At 47.3% G+C, this 13,065-nt stretch overlaps 1 protein-coding gene across 1 annotated transcript in view; it reads left to right on the forward strand.

Annotated features, from left to right (window-relative positions):
• Positions 1 to 13,065, forward strand: part of LOC139558002 (low-density lipoprotein receptor-related protein 1-like) — a 220,463-nt gene that overhangs the window by 125,330 nt on the left and 82,068 nt on the right. Inside the window, exons 22-25 of the mRNA XM_071373369.1 lie at positions 4,700 to 4,882; positions 6,148 to 6,345; positions 6,493 to 6,738; positions 8,167 to 8,364. Coding sequence (XP_071229470.1) covers positions 4,700 to 4,882; positions 6,148 to 6,345; positions 6,493 to 6,738; positions 8,167 to 8,364 — 825 coding nt within the window. The remainder of the gene's footprint in view (positions 1 to 4,699; positions 4,883 to 6,147; positions 6,346 to 6,492; positions 6,739 to 8,166; positions 8,365 to 13,065) is intronic.

Below are 13,065 nucleotides of genomic sequence, written 5' to 3' on the forward strand. Positions count from 1 at the left end.
GGTTTACTTGTTTGACATTTTAGATGGGTTGGGAGGTAAGCAGTGTCTCTGGTTAGGTGGTGAGGGGCTTGGTAATGACTACCGGTAATGAATCTGTAATGACTAACCGGTATTGACTAGGTAATGACTAACTGTTAATGACTTGGTAATGTCTAACTGGTAATGACTGTGATGACTAATGGGTAATGACTCTAATGACTTACCGGTACTGATTATGTAATGACTAACTGGTAATGACTCTATAATGATTAACTGGTAATGGCTCTATAATGACTAAAGGGTAATGGCTTGGTAATGACTAACCGGTAATGACTAGATAATGACCAACCGGCAATGACTAGATAATGACTAACCGGTAATGACTAACAGGTCATGACTAACCGGTCATGACTAACTGGCAATGACTCGGTAATGGCCAACCATCAATGACTAACAGGTCATGACTAACCGGTAATGACTAACTGATAATGACTATAAAAAAATGACCAACCAGTAATGACTAACATGTAATGACTAACCGGCAATGACTAACCGGTAATGACTCGGTAATGACTAACCAGCAATGACTAACTGGTAATGGCTAACTGGTCATGGCTAACTGGTAATGGATAACTGGTAATGGATAACTGGTAATGACTAACCGGTAATGACTAACTGGCAATGACTAACCGGTAATGACTAACCGGTAATGGCTAACTGGCAATGACTAACTGGCAATGACTAACTGGTAATGACTAACTGGTAATGACTAACCGGTAATGACTAACTGGTAATGACTAATTGGTAATGACTAACCGGTAATGACTAACTGGTAATGACTAACTGGTAATGACTAACTGGTAATGACTAACTGGTAATGACTGCTGTGAGGCTGTGACGGAGTTCAGAGGAGGCCAGGCAGAGCTTCCATAGCCCTCTCTCTCTCTCTCTCTCTCTCTCTCTCTCTCTCTCTCTCTCTCTCTCTCTCTCTCTCTCTCTCTCTCTCTCTCTCTCTCTCAGACTCTAACTCTCTCACACACACACTCTTTAACTCTGTCACTCGCTCTCTAACTGTCTCTCTCTAACTCGCTCTCTCCTTCTCTAACTTGCTCGCACTCTTTCTAATGCTCTCTCTCTCTAACTCTCTCTAACACTCTCTCTTTTTTTAATTGCTTAGAAGTTGGCCTGCCCTGTAATGACAGGGGAGAGGTGTGTGTGTTTGTGTGCACGTGTGTGTGCTCATGCATATGTCTGTCTTTGAATCCTGTGAGTGTGTGTGTGTGTGTGTGTGTGTGTGTGTGTGTGTGTGTGTGTGTGTGTGTGTGTGTGTGTGTGTGTGTGTGTGTGTGTGTGTGTGTGTGTGTGTGTGTGTGTGTGTGTGTGTGTGTGTGTGTGTGTGTGTGTGTGTGCGTGCGTGCGTGTGCATGCGTGGGCATGCGTGGGCATGCGTGGGCATGTGTGTATGCATACCGAACCCTCTGGAAGTCATTAGTAATAGAAGAAAATCAATACTATTGCCTTCCCCAGTTCCCTTCTCTCATATTTTGTGTCCTATGTCAACTACTGACCCATCTATGTCAACTACTGACCCATCTATGTCAACTACTGACCTATCTATGTCAACTACTGACCCATCTATGTCAACTACTGACCCATCTATGTCAACTACTGACCCATCTATGTCAACTACTGACCCATCTATGTCAACTACTGACCCATCTATGTCAACTACTGACCCATCTATGTCAACTACTGACCCATCTATGTCAGCTACTGACCCATCTATGTCAACTACTGACCCATCTATGTCAACTACTGACCCATCTATGTCAACTACTGACCCATCTATGTCAACTACTGACCCATCTATGTCAACTACTGACCCATCTATGTCAACTACTGACCCATCTATGTCAACTACTGACCCATCTATGTCAACTACTGACCCATCTATGTCAACTACTGACCCATCTATGTCAACTACTGACCCATCTATGTCAACTACTGACCCATCTATGTCAACTACTGACCCACCTATGTCAACTACTGACCCATCTATGTCAACTACTGACCCATCTATGTCAACTACTGACCCATCTATGTCAACTACTGACCCATCTATGTCAACTACTGACCCATCTATGTCAACTACTGACCCATCTATGTCAACTACTGACCCATCTATGTCAACTACTGACCCATCTATGTCAACTACTGACCCATCTATGTCAACTACTGACCCATCTATGTCAACTACTGACCCATCTATGTCAACTACTGACCCACCTATGTCAACTACTGACCTATCTATGTCAACTACTGACCCATCTATGTCAACTACTGACCCATCTATGTCAACTACTGACCCATCTATGTCAACTACTGACCCATCTATGTCAACTACTGACCCATCTATGTCAACTACTGACCCATCTATGTCAACTACTGACCCATCTATGTCAACTACTGACCCATCTATGTCAACTACTGACCCATCTATGTCAACTACTGACCCATCTATGTCAGCTACTGACCCATCTATGTCAACTACTGACCCATCTATGTCAACTACTGACCCATCTATGTCAACTACTGACCCATCTATGTCAACTACTGACCCATCTATGTCAACTACTGACCCATCTATGTCAACTACTGACCCTTGCCATGGAGGGATTTCATTATTCCACTTCCTTAATGATGTCCTTAATCTTCCTCTAACATCAGGCGATGATGTCTGTGAGACAGAACAGAACAGTTTGTCATTGTTTGTTTTTTACAGAGAACCATTTGGAGACTTAACCCAGTCTAACCCTGCAGACCTACATGTCAATGACTAACTGGCTTAGGTTGCCATATTTAATGGAGTTCTGTGTTATGAACGTTTTTGCCTCTATTATTGAATGGTTAAAGTTGGTTAAGGTTTTTTCTTTGTTTGAGGTCTTTTACAAAGGTTAAGTATTCAGCTAAAGTGAAGTCTCTTTCCAATGTTCGGTAGCATTCCATCTTTCTATGACCTTCGAACTCAATCCGCCAATAGTTGATGTACAGTATGCATTTTTATTATTCACCTCCAGCTGTCAAAATGTTGCCCTTGGGGCCAGATCACTTGTGTTAATTTCAATCTTGTGCTTTTGGGCCAGTTTTGTTAAGGGGTCACTCTCTGGGTAGACACTGCTGTCCATAAATGCTCTGTCTCTCTCTCTCTCTCTCTGTCTCTCTCTGTCTCGCTCTCTCTGTCACTCTGTCTCTCTCTCTCTCTCTCACTCTCTCTCTGTCTCTCTCTCTCTATCTCTCTCTCTCTCTCTCTCTCTCTCTCTCTCTCTCTCTCTCTCTCTCTCTCTCTGTCTCTGTCTCTCTCGCTCTCTCAATTCAGTTCAGTTCAAGGGGCTTTATTGGCATGGGAAACATATGTTAACATTGCCAAAGCAAGTGAAGTAGATATATACAAAATATATACAAAAGTATACAAAAGTGAAATAAACCAAAAAAATTACAGTAAACATTACACTCACAGAAGTTTCAAAAGAATAAAGACATTACAAATGTCATAGTATGTCTATATACAGTGTTGTAACGATGTACAAATGGTTAAAGTACAAAAAGGAAAATAAATAAGCATAAATATGGGATGTATTTACAATGGTGTTTGTTCTTCACTGGTTGACCTTTTCTTGTGGCAACAGGTCACAAATCTTGCTGCAGTGATGGCACACTGTGGTATTTCACCCAGTAAATATGGGAGTTTATCAAAATTGGGTTTGTTTTCGAATTCTTTGTGGATCTGTGTAATCTGAGGGAAATATGTGTCTCTAATATGGTCATACATTTGGCAGGAGGTTAGGAAGTGCAGCTCAGTTTCCACCTCATTTTGTGGGCAGTGGTGCACATAGCCTGTCTTATCTTGAGAGCCTGGTCTGCCTACGGCGGCCTTTCTCAATAGCAAGGATATGCTCACTGAGTCTGTACATAGTCAAAGCTTTCCTTAAGTTTGGGTCAGTCACAGTGGTCAGGTATTCTGCCACATTGCACTCTCTCTCTAGGGCCAAATAGCATTCTAGTTAGCTCTGTTTTTCTGTTAATTCTTTCCAATGTGTCAAGTAATTATATTTTTGTTTTCTCATGATTTGGTTGGGTCTAATTGTGCTGCTGTCCTGGGGCTCTGTGGGGTGTGTTTGTGTTTGTGAACAGAGCCCCAGAATGAGCTTGGTTAGTGGACTCTTCTCCAAGTTCATCTCTCTGTAGGGGATGGCTTTGTTTTGGAAGGTTTTGGAATCGCTTCCTTTTAGGTGGTTGTAGAATTTAACAGCTCTTTTCTGGATTTTGATAATTAGCGGGTATCGGCCTAATTCTGCTCTGCATGCATTATTTGGTGTTCTACGTTGTACACAGAGAATATTTTTGCAGAATTCTGCATTCAGAGTCTCAATTTAGTGTTTGTCCCATTTTGTGAATTATTGGTTGGTGAGCGGACCACAGACCTCACAACCATCTCTCTCTCTCTCTCTCACTCGATTATCTAATGAAAGTGTGCTTTCTCTTAAGTTGTTGCTCACCATGCATGCTATATTCCCCTCTGCTATTGGCTACTACTGTGATGTGTGGTTGTCTTTAGTTGAATGCACTAACTGTAAGTCACTCTGGATAAGAGTGTCTGCTAAATGACTCATATGTAGAAAATGTGAATGGAACTCAGATCTCTCTCCCTGTATCTCCCTAGCAACGCGTCCTCCAGGTGGTTGCCACGTGGATGAGTTCCAGTGTCGCATGGACAGCCTGTGCATCCCCATGCGCTGGCGCTGCGACGGGGACACAGACTGCATGGATCTGAGTGATGAGAGCGACTGTGAGGGAGTGACACACATGTGTGACCCAGCCGTCAAGTTCAGCTGCCGAAACTCTGGTGAGTGTGTGGTGGCCTTTTCAGCCCTCAAGTGCAATTGGCTAACCACTCTCTCTTCCTGTCTCTTCCTCTTTGCTATTGGCTAACTGAGTGTTTGGCCTTTAGTGTTCTAGTCAGATCAGTCAGTTAGGATTCAGGAAGTCTTTTCTGTCCTCATGAGATTAGTCAGCGACAAGTCAGGGAGTCTTCATGCCGTAAATAATAGCCATGTCTTAGGGCAAGTATTGTCTGGGCGGAAACACACACACACACACACACACACACACACACACACACACACACACACACACACACACACACACACACACACACACACACACACACACACACACACACACACACACACACACACACACACACACACACACACACACACACACACACACACACACACACACACACACACACACACACACACACACACACACACTTAAGAGAGCTTGTTATCTCAAGGGGCTTGCAGTGAAGTATATGACAACCATCTGCTCTCTGAAAACGAGGGTGGCTTTGACCCCTTGTTTGACCCTTGGACCCCTTGGTTGACTCATGCGTGACCCCTGGATGCACAGGGGATTAACACGGCCAGCAGCACTCACAAACAGACTGAATCACTGTAGTTATTTAGATTTATTTCATAGCAGCAGTCACAGTATGCCATATCAGCCATCACAAACCATCTCAAGGGCACATCTGTGTTTCTCTATTAAGAGTTGAACTTAACCAGATTCGTGTCTCTTTTCATGTTGTCATGATGTTTCATTGTCCCTCAGCCTGTTGTATTAGTAAGGCTTGGGTGTGATGTTGTCTGGTTATCTCCTCAGCCTGTTGTATTAGTAAGGCTTGGGTGTGATGTTGTCTGGTTATCTCCTCAGCCTGTTGTATTAGTAAGGCTTGGGTGTGATGTTGTCTGGTTATCTCCTCAGCCTGTTGTATTAGTAAGGCTTGGGTGTGATGTTGTCTGGTTATCTCCTCAGCCTGTTGTATTAGTAAGGCTTGGGTGTGATGTTGTCTGGTTATCTCCTCAGCCTGTTGTATTAGTAAGGCTTGGGTGTGATGTTGTCTGGTTATCTCCTCAGCCTGTTGTATCAATAAGGCCTGGGTGGGATGTTGTCTGGTTATCTCCTCAGCCTGTTGTATCAATAAGGCCTGGGTGGGATGTTGTCTGGTTATCTCCTCAGCCTGTTGTATCAATAAGGCCCGGGTGTGATTTTGGCTGGTTATCTCCTCAGCCTGTTGTATATGTAAGACGTGACTTCTGTCCGCAGCTCGGTGTATCAGTAAGGCCTGGGTGTGTGATGGGGACAGTGACTGTGAGGACAGTTCTGATGAGGACAACTGTGAGGCGTTGGTATGTAAGCTGTCCCACCACGTCTGTGCCACCAACGCCTCTGTCTGTCTGCCCGCTGAGAAGCTGTGTGACGGCACTGACGACTGCCCTGATGGCTCAGACGAGAAACTCTGTGGTAAGAATACACTGTCTCACACTTTCACTTACTCACTCTCCCTACCCATAACCCTACCACCTCAGTCAAGGTAGGAATTGCCTCTAACGTCACATCTGATTGATTACCCCCCCTCTCTCTCACTCTCTACTTCTCTACCCTCCACAGACCTGTGCTCCATAGACAACGGCGGCTGCAGCCACAACTGCTCCATCATCCCTGGGGAAGGCTTCATGTGTTCCTGCCCCCTGGGCATGGAGCTGGGCGCCGACAACAAGACCTGCAACATCATGAACCTCTGTGCCAAGCACCTCAAGTGCAGCCAGAAGTGTGAGCAGGAGAAGAGCAGTGTCAAGTGTTCTTGCTACGAGGGCTGGGAGCTGGAGACAGATATGGAGAGCTGCAAGAGCACTGGTGAGAAGGGGAGAGGAGGAAGAATGGGAGAGGAGGAACAATGGGAGAGGAGGCAGAATGGGAGAGGAGGAGGAATGGAAGAGGAGGTAGAATGGGAGAGGAGGAAGAATGGGAGAGGAGGAAGAATGGGAGAGGAGGAAGAATGGGAGAGGAGATAGAATGGGAGAGGAGGGAGAATGGGAGAGGAGGAAGAATGGGAGAGGAGGTAGAATGGGAGAGGAGGTAGAATGGGAGAGGAGGTAGAATGGGAGAGGAGGTAGAATGGGAGAGGAGGAAGAATGGGAGAGGAGGAAGAATGGGAGAGGAGGAAGAATGGGAGAGGAGGAAGAATGGGAGAGGAGGAAGAATGGGAGAGGATTTAGAATGTGAGAGGAGGTAGAATGGGAGAGGAGGTAGAATGGGAGAGGAGGAAGAATGGGAGAGGAGGAAGAATGGGAGAGGAGGAAGAATGGGAGAGGAGGAAGAATGGGAGAGGATGTAGAATGGGACAGGAGGTAGAATGGGAGAGGAGGAAGAATGGGAGAGGAGGTAGAATGGGAGAGGAGGAAGAATGGGAGAGGAGGAAGAATGGGAGGGGGGTAAGGTAATAGAGAACTAGAAAATAAGCGTGGTCCTGCTAAAATGGAAATGAACTGGAGGCTGATATGGAGAGCTGCAAGAGTACTGGTGAGGAGAGAGGATGGGGAGGGATCAGGGGAGGGGATGGGGGGTTTGGGGAGAGGAGAGGAGAGAATGAGAGAGGGGAGGAGGGAAACAGGGGAGGGGATGGGGGGTTTGGGGAGAGGAGAGAAGGAGAGAGGGGAGGAGGGAAACAGGGGAGGGGATGGGGGGTTTGGGGAGAGGAGAGAAGGAGAGAGGGGAGGAGGGATCAGGGGAGGGGATGGGGGGTTTGGGGAGAGGAGAGGAGAGAGGGGAGGAGGGAAACAGGGGAGGGGATGGGGGGTTTGGGGAGAGGAGAGGAGAGAAGGGGAGAGGGGAGGAGGGAAACAGGGGAGGGGATGGGGGGTTTGGGGAGAGGAGAGAAGGAGAGAGGGGAGGAGGGATCAGGGGAGGGGATGGGGGGTTTGGGGAGAGGAGAGGAGAGAGGGGAGGAGGGAAACAGGGGAGGGGATGGGGGGTTTGGGGAGAGGAGAGGAGAGAAGGGGAGAGGGGAGGAGGGAAACAGGGGAGGGGATGGGGGGTTTGGGGAGAGGAGAGAAGGAGAGAGGGGAGGAGGGAAACAGGGGAGTCGTGTAGTGGAGAAATAGAAAAGAGATGGAGAAAATAATGATTGAATGTGTGGTGTAGCGAAGTTCTTCTAAATATTGCTCTTTGGCTAAACTACAGTATTACTCAGTAGTACTACCCGGTCTCTCAGTGGTTATGGTTGGGCCCTGAGTGTTTCCTGTCTGACTATACATCCTGACCTAGAAGAACTTCTCCCCTCAGATCCTTTCAAGCCGTTCATCATCTTCTCCAACCGTCATGAGATCCGTCGTATTGACCTCCACAAGGGAGAGTTCAGCGTGTTGGTGCCTAACCTGAGGAACACCATCGCTCTGGACTTCCACCTCAGCCAGAACACCCTCTACTGGACTGATGTGGTGGAGGACAAGATCTATCGCGGGAAACTGTCCGACAACGGAGGTGAGGCAGACTCCATTTAATCCAGCTTTTAACACTCACATAGCAGTCAATACAAACTGACATCCATGACAACACATTAATGGAGAGAAAAAAGAAAGCAATGTCCTGCGTTCTTAAAGATCTAATATGAAGATAACTACTGTGACTCATTATTAAAGAAATTAAAAGGATAATGGTAGAAGATTGTTCTGGCAAATCCATCACTGTGTCAAAAGCTCTATCTTCTGTCTTAGGAGGGAGGTGAGGGTTGGGAGGAGGTGAGGGTTAGGAGGGTGGTGAGGTTTAGGAGGGAGGTGAGGGTTGGGAGGGAGGTGATGGTTAGGAGGGAGGTGAGGGTTAGGAGGGAGGTGAGGGTTAGGAGGGAGGTGAGGGTTAGGAGGGAGGTGATGGTTAGGAGGGAGGTGATGGTTAGGAGGGAGGTGATGGTTAGAAGGGAGGTGAGGGTTAGGAGGGAGGTGATGGTTAGGAGGGAGGTGATGGTTAGGAGGGAGGGGATGGTTAGAAAGGAGGTGATGGTTAGGAGGGAGGTGATGGTTAGGAGGGAGGTGAGGGTTGGGAGGGAGGTAAGGGTTAGGAGGGAGGTGAGGGTTAGGAGGGAGGTGATGGTTAGGAGGGAGGTGATGTTAGGAGGGAGGTGAGGGTTAGGAGGGAGGTGAGGGTTAGGAGGGAGGTGATGTTAGGAGGGAGGTGATGGTTAGGAGGGAGGTGAGGGTTAGGAGGGAGGTGATGGTTAGGAGGGAGGTGATGTTAGGAGGGAGGTGAGGGTTAGGGGGGAGGTGAGGGTTAGGAGGGAGGTGATGTTAGGAGGGAGGTGATGTTAGGAGGGAGGTGATGTTAGGAGGGAGGTGAGGGTTGGGAGGGAGGGGATGGTTAGGAGGGAGGTGATGGTTAGGAGGGAGGTGATGTTAGGAGGGAGGTGGGGGTTAGGAGGGAGGTAATGTTAGGAGGGAGGTGAGGGTTAGGAGGGAGGTGAGGGTTAGGAAGAGGTAAGTGTTGGAAGGTGAGGGTTAGGAAGAGGTAAGTGTTGGGAGATGAGGGTTAGGAAGAGGTGAGGGTTAGGAGGGAGATGAGGGTTATGAGAGGTGAGGTTTGGGTTAGGAGGAGGTGAGGGTTAGGAGGGAAGTGATGGTTAGGAGGGAGATGATGTTAGGAGGGAGGTGATGTTAGGAGGGAGGTGATGTTAGGAGGGAGCTGAGGGTTAGGAGGGAGGTAATGTTAGGAGGGAGGTGATGTTAGGAGGGAGGTGAGGGTTAGGAGGGAGGTGAGGGTTAGGAGGGAGATGAGGGTTATGAGAGGTGAGGTTTGGGTTAGGAGGAGGTGAGGGTTAGGAAGAGGTAAGTGTTGGGAGGTGAGGGTTAGGAAGAGGTGAGGGTTAGGAGGGAGATGAGGGTTATGAGAGGTGAGGTTTGGGTTAGGAGGAGGTGAGGGTTAGGAAGAGGTAAGTGATGGTTTAAGCATCTCTTTATATTTTGGGTGATTCTGTGTCTTTTCTAGTGTATGTTTTTTTATTCTATTATGCGGCAGCCAATTTCCCCTTTCTGGGACAATAACGCACTATGACTACTTTATGACATATCACAAAGAGACAAGGGTAGTGGCAGAAGATATTCTGGAAAACCCATCACTAGCATGTCCAAAGCTCTGCTTGTCTGCCTGGTTTTGCATCAGCCAACATAGAACATAGAACAACAACATTTATGTATATGCTGATTCGGTGAGCGAGTTTATTAGCAAGTGCATCGGTGATGTTGTACCCACGGCTACTATTAAAATCTTCCCCAACCAGAAACCTTGGATTGATGGCAGCATTCGAGCAAAACTGAAAGCGCGAACCACTGCTTTTAATCAGGGCAAGGCGACCGGAAACATGACCGAATACAAACAGTGTAGCTATTCCCTCCGCAAGGCAATCAAACAAGCTAAGCGTCAGTATAGAGACAAAGTAGAGTCGCAATTCAACGGCTCAGACTCAAGAGGTATGTGGCAGGGTCTACAGTCAATCACGGACTACAAAAAAAAACAGCTCCGTCATGGACCAGGATGTCTTGCTCCCAGACAGACGAAACAACTTCTTTGCTCGCTTTGAGGACAATACAGTGCCACCGACACGGCCCGCTACCAAAACCTGCGGGCTCTCCTTCACCACAGCCAACGTGAGTAAAACATTTAAACGTGTTAACCCTCGCAGGGCTGCCGGCCCAGACGGCATCCCTAGCCGCGTCCTCAGAGCATGCGCAGACCAGCTGGCTGGTGTGTTTACAGACATATTCAATCAATCCCTATCCCAGTCTGATGTTCCCACATGCTTCAAGAGGGCCACCATTGTTCCTGTTCCCAAGAAAGCTAAGGTAACTGAGGTAATCGACTATCGCCCCGTAGCACTCACTTCCGTCATCATGAAGTGCTTTTAGAGACTAGTCAAGGATCATATCACCTCCACCCTACCTGACACCCTAGACCCACTCCAATTTGCTTACCGCCCCAATAGGTCCACAGACGACGCAATTGCAATCACACTGCACACTGCCCTAACCCATCTGGACAAGAGGAATACCTATGTAAGAATGCTGTTCATCAACTACACCTCAGCATTTAACACCATATTACCCTCCAAACTCGTCATTAAGCTTGAGACCCTGGGTCTCGACCCCGCCCTGTGCAACTGGGTCCTGGACTTTCTGACGGGACGCACCCATGTGTTGAGGGTAGGAAACAACATCTCCACCCCGCTGATCCTCAACACTGGGGCCCACACAAGGGTGCGTTCTCAGCCCTGTCCTGTACTCCCTGTTCACCCATGACTGCGTGGCCATGCACGCCTCCAACTCAATCATCAAGTTTGCAGACGACACTACAGTGGTAGGCTTGATTACCAACAACAACGAGACGGCCTACAGGGAGGAGGTGAGGGCCCTTGGGGTGTGGTGTCAGGAAAATAACCTCACACTCAACGTCAACAAAACAAATGAGATGATCGTGGACTTCAGGAAACAGCAGAGGGAGCAACCCCCTATCCACATCGACGGGACAGTAGTGGAGAAGATGGAAAGTTTTAAGTTCCTCGACGTACACATCACGGACAAACTGAAATGGTCCACCCCCACAGACAGCGTGGTGAAGAAGGCGCAGCAGCTCCTCTTCAACCTCAGGAGGCTGAAGAAATTCGGCTTGTCACCAAAAACACACGCAAACTTTTACAGATGCACAATCGAGAGCATCCTGTCGGGCTGTATCACCGCCTGGTACGGCAACTGCTCCACCCACAACCGTAAGGCTCTCCAGAGGGTAGTGAGGTCTGCACAACGCATCACCGGGGGCAAACTACCTGCCCTCCAGGACACCTACACCACCCGATGTCACAGGAAGGCCATAAAGATCATCAAGGACAACAACCACCCGAGCCACTGCCTGTTCACCCCGCTATCATCCAGAAAGCGAGGTCAGTACAGGTGCATCAAAGCAGGGACCGAGAGACTGAAAAACAGCTTCTATCTCAAGGCCATCAGACTGTTAAACAGCCATCACTAACATTGAGTGGCTGCTGCCAACATACTGACTCAAATCTCTAGGATGCAATAGATGTATCACTAGTCACTTTAAACAATGCCACTTTATATAATGTTTACATACCCTACATTACTCATCGCATATGTATATACTGTACTCTATACCATCTACTGCATCTTGCCTCTGCCGTTTGGCCATCGCTCATCCATATATTTATATGTACATATTCTTATTCATTCCTTCACACTTGTATGTAAAAGGTAGTTGTTGTGAAATTGTTAGATTACTTGTTAGATATTACTGCATTGTCGGAACTAGAAGCACAAGCATTTCGCTACACTCGCATTAACATCTGCTAACCATATGTATGTAAATTTGATTTGATTTGATCTTGCTTCCAAATTAGAACGCCTCTGTAGAAGAAAGGACAATGTTTTTATTATTTTCTTTTCTTTCATTGTATTATTCTCTTAGGACAAGAAAATAGGTTACCCAAAATGTGTACTTTTTCTGAGTGAATGTACTTTTCCCGAACTTTGTTTCTTTGTCTCTTCCCATTTGTTTCACCATCCGTTGCGTGACTGCAGCCAGCCTTAGCCAGAGCAACACACACGCACGCACAAACACAGGTGCACGCACACACAAACACAGTGGGGTAGCGTACGAGACACTACATTACACTCCCCGTTCCCACCCCTCCTAAAATCAACCCTCCTATGAGACATTGTGTCCAAGCCATAGATCAGTCCATGCTGCTTCTGATTGAAGACGATTCAGCAATTCAGCAGCATCTAAACTGTGGGGCAAACATGGTCACTGTGTACTGCCAACAACAAACAAAAGAGCCAACTGTGGTTCCCGCAGTATAACAACAACCAAGCTGTGAGAAGCCTGTTGGAAGGCCATGTGAAGGACTCCACAGAATCATCAGCTGTACACCATTACTACTTAGCTTTCATTGAGGTCACAGGCTTTTCTAGGATAAGAGAGGGATAGCTGCACAAGTGCACATGGGGAGATGGAGGTAGGTGTGTGTGTGTGTGTGTGTGTGTGTGTGTGTGTGTGTGTGTGTGTGTGTGTGTGTGTGTGTGTGTGTGTGTGTGTGTGTGTGTGTGTGTGTGTGTGTGTGTGTGTGTGTGTGTGTGTGTGAGAGTGAAAGAGAGAGACCCACTAGAAACCCCCCACTAGAAACTC

The sequence above is a fragment of the Salvelinus alpinus genome, chromosome 28 (genome assembly GCF_045679555.1).
Source record: "Salvelinus alpinus chromosome 28, SLU_Salpinus.1, whole genome shotgun sequence".
Classification (NCBI taxonomy): Eukaryota; Metazoa; Chordata; class Actinopteri; order Salmoniformes; family Salmonidae; genus Salvelinus; species Salvelinus alpinus.